This window comes from Ascaphus truei, chromosome 10 (genome assembly GCF_040206685.1).
Source record: "Ascaphus truei isolate aAscTru1 chromosome 10, aAscTru1.hap1, whole genome shotgun sequence".
In the NCBI taxonomy this organism is placed as follows: domain Eukaryota; kingdom Metazoa; phylum Chordata; class Amphibia; order Anura; family Ascaphidae; genus Ascaphus; species Ascaphus truei.
Window position 1 is genome coordinate 19,931,424 of NC_134492.1, and position 13,601 is coordinate 19,945,024.

Consider the following 13,601-nt stretch of genomic DNA (forward strand, 5'->3'; position numbering starts at 1 on the left):
TTGCACAGTTCTGTTTTTGTTTTGCATCCTTGTCATTCTGCACCCGCCATGTTCATTCCCTTCCCCCTGCCTGCGTTTCTTTATCCCCAGCCCCCTCCGCCCCGCCACAAGATGTGGAGTGCGCAAGTCTCAGCTCCACCGCCATCCGGGTAAGTTGGGTGGCCCCGCCGGCGTCCAGCCGCAACGGGGCCCTGACCCGCTACTCGCTGGCCTATCAAGCCGTGGCGGGGGAGGACACCTCCCAGCATGTTGTGGACAGCATTCAGCCAGACACCTCCAGTTGGGAGATCAAGGATCTGGAGAAGTGGACAGAATACAAAGTGTGGGTGCGAGCTCATACAGATGTAGGGGCTGGGCCAGAGAGCTCCCCTGTCATTGTGCGGACAGATGAGGATGGTAAGTGTCCCAAACCAGTCCCAGCACTTACCCTCTCTGCACAAAGGGCAACTCTCTCACCTGTTCTCTGTCTTGTTCCCCTATCCACTTTCCTGAGGCACTGTGACGAGGACATGCCAAAATCTTCACGTGTGCTGGCTATCAACTCTCCCAGATCCTCCTTTTACTGCGTTCACCTTCTCGGGAGATGGGTTATTAACACACAGTCAGCAGTGATTGAAGTGGCTTAAAACGTGTTGTAATGCTCCTGTGCCTGATTTTAATGGCACTACGGACCTTATTCAGATCAGATTTGTAGAATATTATGATATAAACACTTTCTCAAATCATTTATTTATTTTCAATCAATTGGAACTATAAGTTTACTATAAATAAATAAAATAGTGGTACTTGAGGTTTATAAATAAAAAGTACTCCCTAATACCATCACGCTTCAACCACTGCTTGTTAGTGTTACCTTTATTATTGGTAGCGCAAGTCCCACGTTCTTGACATTGTAACCACTCTCTTTCTGCCTTGCTGATGTGCTCAGGCTTTATGTTGTCCCACGTCCTTAAGCTTCTGTCTGCACTTGTCTCCCTCTCCACTTCAGTGCCCAGTGCACCACCCAGGAAAGTGGAGGTGGACTCCGTGAACTCGACGTCGGTGCGTGTGACCTGGAAGTCGCCCCTCCCAACCAAGCAACATGGCCAGATCCGAGGCTACCAGGTCACCTACGTGCGCCTGGAGGGTGGCGAGCCACGGGGGAACCCCATCATTAAGGATGTCATGCTTGCCGATGCTCAGGTAAGGTCTGGGGGAGACCATGATGTGCCCAGCTAGTATTGAGAGGTTTTTACCTTTTCCACCCGGACGATCACTCATTAAGGCTCCAAAGATGAGAGCAGTTGGAACTAAAAGTATATTGCTCCAGAGAACGGGGTCTCCACTGGTCTGACCCTTCCTTCCTGTACTCCTCCACCCTACTATCCTTCGTCACTGGTTGCAGCACTCACATGGTGTTCTGCTGCAATCATAATGCATGTTCCTCCTGCATTGACCGTATGATAACATAAAGAAGCTAACTTGCATATCCTTACCCTCTACACAACTATATATAACCTCTCCACCCAGACTATGTATAACAACCCTGTCCACCAATAAAATGTTTGTATCTTACCTTAGTGTGTGTGTATACCCCGATCCTAGAACGTGTCCTGCTTCATCCATACCTCTTCAACTATTCTGCATTCACCCACTACCCTGCCTGTGTTGATATGCTCTTGCCTGCTTGTTTGTATGCAGAAACCATTTCCCTATGTATAATGTTCATACCCCTACTCACTACTCACCCTGTCTTGATGGCTCAGTAACCCTGTATAGCTCTGCCTGCATTGCCCGTTTACCCTCCCCTCTTTTCTCTGTCCCCACCAGTGGAGACCAGAGGAGCCAGCAGATTACGTGAGTACCCAGATTACGTGAGTACCGCTCGTGTTACCGCTCTGGGCAAGACCGCGTGATCGCATTGTGTTTCCAGAGAACCGCAGGCTGCCACAGAGCCCATCACTGCTCTAGAGAGCACGTCGAGGTTAGGGCAGGGACTCCAGCACTTCAAACTGCCGGTCCTTTCTAACTCAACTTCAACATAAAACAGAGCAGTCTGCAGCTGTTATAACACAGACATCTGCAGAGCATGTCTTCCATTCCTATGTATCGTGGGGTTAACGCCGCACTAGGTTGCGTGCAAATGAATTTTCAGCCCTGATTTGCAGCATATATATATATCTGCACTGTAGTTTTCAAGTGGCCCCAAAATATTGTGAGAATGTCCCCGTACATCTCACTTGCCCCTTCCACTTGTCTTGGTGTGTGCGAGAGAGGGATCTCTGTGACAGCCTCCTGTTTCTGTTGTTAATCACTGGTTAATTGGCTGATCTCTCACCGTTCTGACTCTGCCTTCTCGCCTTGATTTCCAATCTTAATAAATGTTGTGTTGTTTTTCCCCTGGAATCTTCCCTTTTGTTCACCCGCCCCTCTCTCTCTCACCCGCCCCTCTCTCTCTCACCCGCCCCTCTCTCTCACCCGCCCCTCTCTCTCACCCGCCCCTCTCTCTCACCCGCCCCTCTCTCTCACCCGCCCCTCTCTCTCTCACCCGCCCCTCTCTCTCACCCGCCCCTCTCTCTCTCACCCGCCCCTCTCTCTCACCCGCCCCTCTCTCTCACCCGCCCCTCTCTCTCTCACCCGCCCCTCTCTCTCACCCGCCCCTCTCTCTCACCCGCCCCTCTCTCTCTCACCCGCCCCTCTCTCTCTCACCCGCCCCTCTCTCTCTCACCCGCCCCTCTCTCTCTCACCCGCCCCTCTCTCTCACCCGCCCCTCTCTCTCACCCGCCCCTCTCTCTCACCCGCCCCTCTCTCTCTCACCCGCCCCTCTCTCTCTCACCCGCCCCTCTCTCTCTCACCCGCCCCTCTCTCTCTCACCCGCCCCTCTCTCTCACCCGCCCCTCTCTCTCACCCGCCCCTCTCTCTCTCACCCGCCCCTCTCTCTCACCCGCCCCTCTCTCTCACCCGCCCCTCTCTCTCTCACCCGCCCCTCTCTCTCTCACCCGTCCCTCTCTCTCACCCGCCCCTCTCTCTCACCCGCCCCTCTCTCTCTCACCCGCCCCTCTCTCTCTCACCCGCCCCTCTCTCTCACCCTTCTCGTGGGCGTGGAGTGCCACAGTTGCGTACCTTGCATGGATTGGTATGAGATCATGCTTTGCGCTGGGCTTTGGTTCAGGTTAGGGCTTTATCTGGGCACGTGGCTTTTGCAGGGTCAGGTTTGTGGCATTTGCACACCGTTGCCGCCTCACTCGGCAAAAGTCGCTCCTTCTGGTTGGTTGGAATTCTGAGTGGTTAATCGGGGAATCAAATGACAGAAATCGATCTGCCCTAATGATTTGCACACTGCATTAACACAGGGGCTCTCAACTCCAGTCCTCAAGACCCCCCCAAGAGGTCAGGATTTCGGGATGTTCCTGCATGAGCCACCTGTGCTGAAGCTGGGATATCCTAAAAACCTGACTTCTTGGGGGGTCTTGAGGACTGAGTTGAGAACTTCTGCATTAATGAATGGCATTTCACCCTTTATCACCTTACATCCATTGTTCTCGCCCCTTTATTACACACGGCACACTGCACCATTTACACTTTTTACTAGAATTGCACCACTCACACCTTTAACACGATAACCAGTTCATTTCACAATTCGCCAATTTATTACTCATCTGCAGAGCATTGCACCATTCAATCCTTAATCACTGGCTACCTACAGAGAACTGCTCACTGATGTCTATATCACTAGTTATCCTACAGAGCATTGTCCTATTTTTGCTTCCCCTCTCACAAGTGATCTGCAGAGCATTGCACAGCATTGCACCACTGGCCCCCTTGTACCAGCTGCCAGCTGTTCTGCAGAAACAGAATAGAGTTTGGTTTCTGTTTTATGCTCGTACAGCTCCCCCTGCTGAACAAGCACAGTGTTGCAGTCACTCTTTGCATGCTAACCGTCCCATGTGTCGTTTCTTACCCTTCAGGACACTGTTATTTCCGCGCTCTCTCCGGAGACCACTTATTCCATTACTGTAGCTGCCTACACTACCAAGGGAGATGGTGCCAGGAGTAAACCCAAGGTTGTCAGCACCACGGGAGCAGGTAAGTCCCCCAGGGGATAGGGAGAGAACCTGTCCTTGTTAGGGATATCTATGCTCTTGATTAATAATGATCAGGAGCGGTGTGTATTAGTTCAAATCCCAGTTCTGGCACCATGTGTAATTCACTTTATCTCCGTTTGCCTCATGTACTATTAATTAGATTGTAAGCTACTCTTACAATCTCGCACGCGCACACACTATTTAAGCCACATGTTTGATAGCATGTGCAGCAACACACACACACACACCTTCCCCTCCTCCGGAGCACAGTACCGGCCGGCGCTAGCAGTTACCTGACCTCTGGTTGGGCTCCAGCTGCCCCGGGGAAGGCAGCTCCGCTCATGGGTACCAGGCCCCAGCTTTTCAACCTCATCTACTATATATCACTGGCTCATGGTGCAGTAGCCCGCATCGGAACTTCATGAATCTACCCTATATACCCCTGATATATATATGTATAAATATATATCTCTTTTGTGTCCGGTCTTGCAGTGCCCGGTAAGCCCACCATGATGATCAGCACCACTGCTATGAACACAGCGCTGATCCAGTGGCACCCACCTAAGGAGATGGTGGGGGAGCTATTGGGATACCGTCTGCAGTACAAGCGTGTGGATGAGGAGAGACTCAACACCATGGACTTCAGCAAGAATGAGCATCACTACACCGTGACCGGGCTGCACAAGGGCGCCAGCTACATCTTCAAGCTCTCTGCCAAAAACCGAGCCGGCACAGGGGAAGAGTACGAGAAGGAAATCTCCACGACCGAGGACGTACCTAGTGGGTTTCCCCAGAACCTGCAGGTGGTTGGGCTCACCACCTCCACCACAGAAGTGTCTTGGGATCCACCGGTACTGTCGGAGCGCAATGGGAAGATCACCAACTACACGGTGGTGTACCGTGACATCAACAGCCAGCAGGACCTCACCAACGTCACCCGTGACACAAAAATCACTCTGGTCAACCTCAAGCCTGACACCACCTACGACATCAAGGTCAGGGGGAGGACCAACAAGGGGGCTGGACCACTGAGCCCCAGCATCCAGTCACGCACTATGCCTGTTGACCAAGGTAGGAGAAGAGGGATGGGGAACTTTGGGGAGGAAGGCTGCACGAAATGCCTGCCTAGGTAGGGGACTTCAGAGGAGTTGACTGATGGAGATCATCTCCTTGCAGTGTTCGCGAAGAATTTCCGTGTGAATGCAGTGATGAAAACCTCGGTCTTGCTGAGCTGGGAAGTTCCTGACTCCTACAAACCAGCCGTGCCTTTCAAGGTTAGCATTTCAAAACAATTTGTTGCAAATAGTTTTATGATATGTTTTGTAACATCATGTCCTCTGGCTAGCCTCTGAATCAGGGGCGTGCAAACTATTTTGTCTGCGCTGCTCGTGCCCCCCTTACCTTTTCTCCGGCGTCATGTGACGTCACGTTGCCATTTGACTCTGCGTTGCCAAAAGCCGCCGAAGACGAGGTAAGGGATATATACAGAGGCGTCACGCGCTCCCCCGGCATTTAATTTAAATGTTGTGGGGAAGAGCGCAGGGCCTCTGTAAGTGCAGCCCTGCTCTAAATCAGGGGTGCTCCACTCCAGTCCTCAAGACCCCCCAATAGGTCATGTTTTAAGGATATCCCAGCTTCATCACAGGTGGCTCAATCAAAGACTGAGCCACCTGTGCTGAAGCGGGATATAATTAAAACCTGACCTGTTGTGGGGGAGGGGGGTCTCCTTGGATTGAAGTTGAGCACAACTGCCCTAAATCAAACTGTGGTGCGCGAACCGCCTGCAGGTAACTTCAGGCAACGCTCACCTGGTACAGTTGGCAGACCAGTGCTGCATTTTCGACACGTCCTTTTAATCAATAAATATATAATTGGTGTTGTTCATATATTGATGATGGGAGTATGTATGTTGGGAGGGTGTCCCTGTGTTGTGAGAGGTGTTTGGTGTCATGAAGCCTACTGTACCAGGCTTCCAATGCCAGTCCATGATCTCCCACAGACCTCCTGCCAGTGCTCCCCAGACACACACATCGTACGCAGAACTCCCATGCGCTATAAGTGCTCTGCTGGAAGTGCGGTGGGACTAGGAGATATGGTCTACAACTACTTCCTTACTTACACCATCACAGTTCTGCTTTCCTTTCTTTAACAATGTATTTATTTTAGACAGAATACCCCCCTTTCTTTTTTTTCTCTTAAAATGTAAACATTGTATAAATCTTTTTAAAATGTGAGAACGTTGTCCCAGTGTTTAATATATATTCTGTACTACTCGCAGCACCACTGCTTTGTTTTAGGCTACTTCGACCAACCTAATGCACGCTCGGTGTAGGAGTAGTCACTTGGTCGCTGTGTGGTGCTGCCAGAACTAACCATGCGCCTGCTCCTTGCCCTCCCCAGATCCTGTACAATAACCAGCATGTGGAGGTGGACGGACACTCCATGCGGAAACTCATCAACAACCTGAAGCCGGACACACACTATTCCTTTGTGCTGATGAACAGGGGCAGCAGCGCAGGGGGGCTGCAGCACCGCGTGTCCATCCGCACGGCTCCCGACGTCCTAGAAAGCAAGCCCTCCTCCGCCAGCAAATACATGGAGGAGGGCAGGTTCACCTTGCACTTGCCTCGCGTGCAGACCACTGCTCAAGTAAGGTAGGAAGCTCCCACTTGCAGGCTCAGCCCTTAGGGGCCCCCTGAAAATTCTGACCACTGTGTGTGTGTGTGTGTGTGTGTGTGTGTGTGTGTGTGTGTGTGTGTCCCTCACTCTCTCAGTAACCCATGTGCCATCTTTCTGTCAGGTGGTATTATATTGTGGTTGTTCCACTGGACAGCTCCAGCAGTGGTCTGAGCGCTCGCTGGCAGAGCCCAGAAGAAATGGAGCTGGATCAAGTAAGTAGTAGGTTATACTGTGTGCGTGTTTGTGTGAGTATATCTATATAGATATATATTACACGGTGGTGAGTGTTATACCCGTTTCCCCTTCTAACGTTGGATAAATAGAGTGTCTGAGCCGTAGCTGGGTGCTGATTGTTCAGACCTGAGTGCTACCTTGTCTGTCTCACACTCCTATTAACTGAGATAGCAGCTGGGAAAGGAGATTAATGGCATCTTTGGTGCCTGAGGCACGGGGAGATAAAGTGATCACAAGGAGAGCTGACCCTGAGCTTCCAACAGGGTTCTCCCTCCTTCAGGGCAGTGAGATTACCTCTCGGCTAATTCTTCAGCCCATGTATGTGTATGTATACACCCTGCGTGTATGTATGTATATGTATACACCCTGTGCATGTGCATGTATATGTACACACCCTGCATATCTATATGTATGCCCCCTGTGTGTATGTATATGTATACACCCTGCGTGTATGTATGTATACACCCTGTGTGTATGTATACACCCTGCGTGTATGTATGTATACACCCTGTGTGTATGTATACACCCTGCGTGTATGTATGTATATGTATACACCCTGCACATGTGCATGTATATGTACACATACCCTGCGTATCTATATGTATGCCCCTGCGTATATGTATATTATACACCCTGCGTGTGCGTATGTATATGTATACACCCTGTGTGTATGTATATATGTATATACCCTGCATGTGCGTATGTATATGTTTGCCCCCTGCGTGTATGTATATGTATGCCCCCTGCGTGTATGTATGTATATGTATACACCCTGCGTGTATGTATGTATATGTATACACCCTGTGCATTTGCATGTATATGTACACACCCTGCATATCTATATGTATGCCCCCTGTGTGTATGTATATGTATACACCCTGCGTGTATGTATGTATACACCCTGTGTGTATGTATATACCCTGCATGTGTGTATGTATATGTATGCCCCCTGCGTGTATGTATATGTATGCCCCTGCGTGTATGTATGTATATGTATACACCCTGTGCATGTGCATGTATATGTACATACCCTGTGTATCTATATGTATGCCCCCTGTGTGTATGTATATGTATGCTCCCTGCGTGTATGTATATGTATACACCCTGCGTATCTATATGTATGCTCCCTGCGTGTATGTATATGTATACACCCTGCGTGTATGTATATGTATACACCCTGTGTGTATGTGTATCTATGCTCCCTGCGTGTATGTATATGTATACACCCTGCGCATGTGCATGTATATGTACACATACCCTGCGTATCTATATGTATGCCCCCTGTGTGTATGTATATGTATACACCCTGTGTGTATGTATATGTATGCTCCCTGCGTGTATGTATATGTTTACACCCTGCGCATGTACACACCCTGCGTATCTATATGTATGCCCCCTGCGTGTATGTATAAGTATGCTCCCTGCGTGTATGTGTATGTATACACCCTGTGTGTATGTATATACCCTGCACATAGTGTGTGTATGTATGTATATGTATAGTATGCCCTCTGTGTGTATGTATATGTATGCCCCCTGTGTGTGTGTACCCTCAGCGTGTATGTATACACCCTGTGTGTATGTATATACCCTGCACATAGTGTGTGTATGTATGTATATGTATAGTATGCCCTCTGTGTGTATGTATATGTATGCCCCCTGTGTGTGTGTGTACCCTCAGCGTGTATGTATACAACCTGCATATATGTATACATTAAGTACATATGTAAAAGTTCATATCAGAACAAAGTTATCACTACACCTTATGCATAAATATCCATGTCCTTTACAAATTTAAATATAAAATAACTATTGAAAAATACATTCAAAATAGAAATGTCAAAAATAGGGTTTACCACTGGGTGCCTGATAAAAGTGCAGACAGCCACACACCAACATCGGGCATCTGCTGAAGGGTTATAGGAACCGAAACGTTGGATTACTTTTTCTTTGATAATATCATAATATAATATATCTCTGTAATGCTTAACTTGTGACCTCAGTATTTTTCCTATCTCTTTATAAATAGTAAGACAACTGTTACGTATGCGGATATATAGTAGATCTAAAAACAAAAACTATACACCATAGCAGGTTAGCGGTAGGATACGGCGGGCAGTGGCTGTCCTTCACACTGCGGATTGGCAGAGGGTTCCCCGTTCCTTTCCCCTTTACGATCTGTACATCCACACGCTGCCTTTTTGGTCTCTTAGGCCGAGTCCATAGAAGGATAGGCCGCGCTGAGCCGTGCGGACGCTCCGCGCTGAACCGCTGCATCCTCAATGAGGATGCCTTGAGAGGGGGCTCACGCGAGCGTCCGCAGGCGTGCTGACGAGTTGGAGTTTTCAGCCGAGCGCCAAGCTGTTTTTCAGCGCGCTGTCGGCTAAAAACCTCCAATCACAGCACAGCAGCGTCAACGTCACGGTGCCGTGACGTCGGCGCCGTGACGTCGACGTCAGTGCGTCGCGGGCGATTGGCCCAGCGACGTCACTGCCCCGCCTCCATCAGTCTCCCCCCGCCTCCGATCGCGCCCGCTGGCGCGGCTTGGATCTCCTCACCCCTCTATGGCCCGGGCCTTAGGCTGCGGCCCCGCTGCCGCTCAGCGCGCTCATGCTTGAGAGCGGTGACGTCACCAACTCTCCAAGCATGAGCGCAGGCTGTAGTGCAGAATTTTGTAAGCGCGAGCGGGGGGACGTGGCCGAGGGCGTGTCATTGGCTGGATCGGAGCTATTTCTGTGTGTGTATGTGTGCGTGCGCGCTGTGTGCATTTACTTGTGCTGATTGGTTGCTGAAGGGTCATGTGACCCTTCAGCGCGCTTGAAAATCAATTGGCTCTGTCTCCCCAAGCGCCTAGCTTGGGAGAGCGTACGTGCACTAGCGCCCGCCGCATGAGCGTGGCCGTACAGATTGCTTTTAACTGAAGTGAGCACGCCAAGCGCGCTCAATGGCAGCGTGGACGCAGCCTTATGGTTAAAAGTGAACATTGAAAGCACAAGTCCTGCATTTCCTCCTTGCTCTAAGTCAGGTTGCTGAACTCCAGTCCTGAACTTCCCCCAACAGGTGTAAGGTTTTCAGGATATCCCAGCTTCAGCACACATAGCTCAATCAGTCCCTGCTTCAGCACACTGTGTCTCTGAGCCACCTGTGCTGAAGCTGGAATATCCTGAAAACCTGACCTGTTGAGGGGGAGGGGGGAAGAGAATTTGAGGACTGGAGTTGAGCACTCCTGCTCTGTCACACATTAGGAAATCCCAGTTGCATAGATCTCCTTTCTCTAACTCCCGCTCTCCCTTCAGATACTGGAAGCCATTAACCAGGGATCCCGTCGGCACAGAAGACAAGCGGGCAGCAGCAAGCCATACATAGCAGCCCGGCTAAACACGCTCCCAGAATCCTTCACTCTGGGGGACAATAAGGAATACAGTGGGTTCCTCAACAAGCCTCTGAATGGTGACTTAAGCTACACCTGCTTTGTGCTGGCTGCTCTAGAAGATGGTGACACAGTGAGTCTGGAGAAACCGTACTAAACTAAAGCATGATTTCATTGTTTTACTTAAGCTACATGTCATTAGTATTCTCTTATGGCCAAAGTGCGTGAGGCAATGCTTCCTGTACATGTTTCTTTACATAAACTCTGTATGTATGTGTATACAGCCGTGTTAAGTGTTTATCACAGGGTGCACCAGTGGTTCTCAACTCCAGACCTCAAGATCCCTCAAAAGGTCAGGGTTTAAGGATATCCCAGCTTCAGCACAGGTGGCTCAATCAGTGACTCAGTCTTTGTGCTGAAGCTGGAATATCTTTGACTGAGCCACTGATTGAGCCACCTCTGCTGAAGCAGGGATATCCTGAAAACCTGACCTGTTTGGGGGGTCTTGAGGACTGGAGTTGTGAACCCCTAGGGTAACACAATAATTGGACTATTAAGTTACATAACCTATTTTAAATTCCTCCTCTCCACGTCTATTTGTAGAGCACAGAAATTGTGGAAATATTCATAAAATGAGAATAAAGAGCCGTCACGATGTTCAACAGTTTTAGAAATGTCTTTTTTTTTTTTTTAAGGCACTTTTATACTTATTATTGCTTTTAGTGAACATAGAGTTCTCGCCAGCAGGGACCTCATTACCTTCTGTATCTGTCTGCGCTTCTTTGTATGTCACTCTGTATATGTAATATACATAACTCCGTACCCCTTTTGTACCGCGCGGCAGAATATGTTGGCGCTTTACAAATAAATGATAAGAGCTGTGTGCACATATAGTACGTTTGCATTAATCCCTGTGCGTACAGCTCAGAATTGCCACTGAATGGCCCTGTATATACCGTATGTAGTGCTCCTAAATGTACACAACACTGTGTGTGTGTGTATGTATGTGTATATCTATCCTATCTATCTATCTATCTATATATATCACAGTTGTCTGTGGGTGGGTTTGCTGGTTATGCATCTTAACCCAGGCTGTGCTCAAAGCTGTGATATGCAGCAAGCTTAAGCTTACAGGGGACCATGTTAAATGGTTTTGAAGCAAAAGGTGGCACTGTGTGCTCATTTGCATGTCATTTCCCAGAATCCCTTGCTGCAGTGGAAGCGCTGTGTGCTGGGTGATAATGGTGAAAGGCAGGGCTGCCGACCTGTCTAAGACATGCAAATGAGCATACCGTAATATTTCTATTTGATATATATGTATATATATATCTATATCTATATAGATAGATAGATATATATATATAGATATATATATATATTGGAGCATAAGGTATGCAGGTACTTTAGTACGTTGCCAGAGATGCTTGTCTAAGACTGATTGAATTATTGTGTGCTTAAATGGAGGGATCCTTCCTCACTTGTCCTGTTCCCATCTGCAGAAGAAGTATGCAGCCAGCCCATACTCTGATGATATTGTGGTGGAAGTATCATCCACAGCCAAGCAACAGGAAGAGCCAGAGATGCTGTGGGTGATGGGTCCCGTCCTGGCTGTCATCCTCATCATCATCATAGTCATCGCCATTCTTCTCTTCAAAAGGTAAGTGGCAATGGTGACACCTGCCCACTCCTGCGCCCCTTCCTGGTAAGCCTGCACTCTCGCTGCCTTTTATGCCGATTTAACGACCTTGGCTACACAAGGGGGAAGCAATGCGTTTGCAGGCCCCTGTGACAACAAATAGCTTCATTGTCCCAATCCAGTTACCTGTTTCTGAGCCCCTTTCAAGACCCTCCCTGCTTGCCCTGCCCAGGGGTGGCCAACTTCAGTCCTCAAGGTCCCCCAACAGGCCAGGTTTTAGGGATATCCCTGCTTCAGCACAGGTGGCTCAATCAGTGAGCCACTGATTGAGCCACCTGTGCTGAAGCAGGGATATCCTGAAAACCTGACCTGTTGGGGGCCCATGAGGACTGGAGTTGGTTCACCCCTGCCCCAGCCATGCCTTCCTTCCGCAGTCCTTCCTGACGTCCCATGGTGTTTCTATCCTGTTTGCAGCATGCCACGCTTTTCTCTGCATTGCAAGCTCCCGCTGACCTTTTGCCCTTCACAGTAAATACAGCCCCTGCTCCTTTTTTCTGACCCGTCCCCAAGAGTTCACACTGTCTGACAGATTCCCCTTCTCTACCCTGCCACGTGCGGAAGACCTCCACGATGTCAGGGGGGGCCAACTCCAGTGCTCAAGGGCCACCAACAGATCAGGTATTGGGGATATTCCTTCTTCAGCACATACTGAACCACCTGTGTTGAAGCAGGGATATCCTTAAAACCTGACCATTTGGGAGGTCTTTAGGACTGGAGTGGACCACCCATGCACTATGTCATATATCGCGTGTTGCCAGCTTTCTGCTGCATGCTGCCTCTTCTCCCTGTGCTGCACAGTCTCTCTCTGTAGCTTCAATTAACACTCCTTGCCTCTTCTGTTTTCCTTTTGCCTGTCTCTGGACATAGTAAACAGGAAAGGTAGGATACTCTGCTCTTATTTTAATGCACTGCATACGCCAACTAATTTACCCTTTTCCAGGGAAATGTAGGCAGATGGGGACTAAGGATTATATGTACTCAACAGTGCAACGGTGTTGAAATTAATGATCCTTAGGTTTAGCCCGCTTAGTAACCTGTGCGGAAGCTGGGATATCCTGAACATCTGAGCTGTTGGGGGGGGGGGGGGGGATGGCTTGAGTTGTAACCTGGTCCTTATTTGTTATATCTGTTAAGATAATAGGAAGGGGGTCGCTTCCGCAAGGCGCTCCCAATCCAGAAGCCCTTAGTGTTTAAGCCCTTATGTCTGTGTTATTGGGACCTTAGCCCAGTGGCGCGTTTTTGGGTACATATTTATATTGCATGCCAGGGACCCACCCTTATGCATCTGTGTCTCCGATATTTACATGAAGTAAACTTCTGCGGAGGAAGAGTGGGAGTTAAGTAGTCACGGCTGAAAAAACAAACTTCCCTAAGGTTGTAGGATGTGGTAGAATTAAATCATGAGCTACAACAGCTTTTATTTACACATATCAGGGGAGAAGCCAAACCGTTCAGGGACAAGCACATTGTACAAGTGAATTGTTTTACAATGAGACTATGCTGTGACAATCCACACGTGTTAACCCTAAAAACATCCCCAGTCAACACAATAGTGTATTAT

The 13,601-nt window shown here is 49.1% G+C and overlaps 1 protein-coding gene across 16 annotated transcripts in view; it reads left to right on the plus strand.

Moving 5' to 3' along the window:
* Window positions 1–13,601, plus strand: part of PTPRF (protein tyrosine phosphatase receptor type F) — a 534,777-nt gene that overhangs the window by 505,950 nt on the left and 15,226 nt on the right. For 8 of the 16 annotated variants that reach the window (XM_075616080.1, XM_075616081.1, XM_075616082.1 and 5 more), the window contains 10 exons: window positions 91–396; window positions 989–1,182; window positions 1,810–1,836; window positions 3,948–4,065; window positions 4,557–5,135; window positions 5,241–5,338; window positions 6,465–6,718; window positions 6,865–6,955; window positions 10,271–10,477; window positions 11,844–12,001. In XM_075616080.1, the coding sequence (XP_075472195.1) occupies window positions 91–396; window positions 989–1,182; window positions 1,810–1,836; window positions 3,948–4,065; window positions 4,557–5,135; window positions 5,241–5,338; window positions 6,465–6,718; window positions 6,865–6,955; window positions 10,271–10,477; window positions 11,844–12,001 (2,032 nt within the window). The remainder of the gene's footprint in view (window positions 1–90; window positions 397–988; window positions 1,183–1,809; window positions 1,837–3,947; window positions 4,066–4,556; window positions 5,136–5,240; window positions 5,339–6,464; window positions 6,719–6,864; window positions 6,956–10,270; window positions 10,478–11,843; window positions 12,002–13,601) is intronic. The other 8 variants (XM_075616085.1, XM_075616089.1, XM_075616087.1 and 5 more) reach the window with 3 other exon arrangements.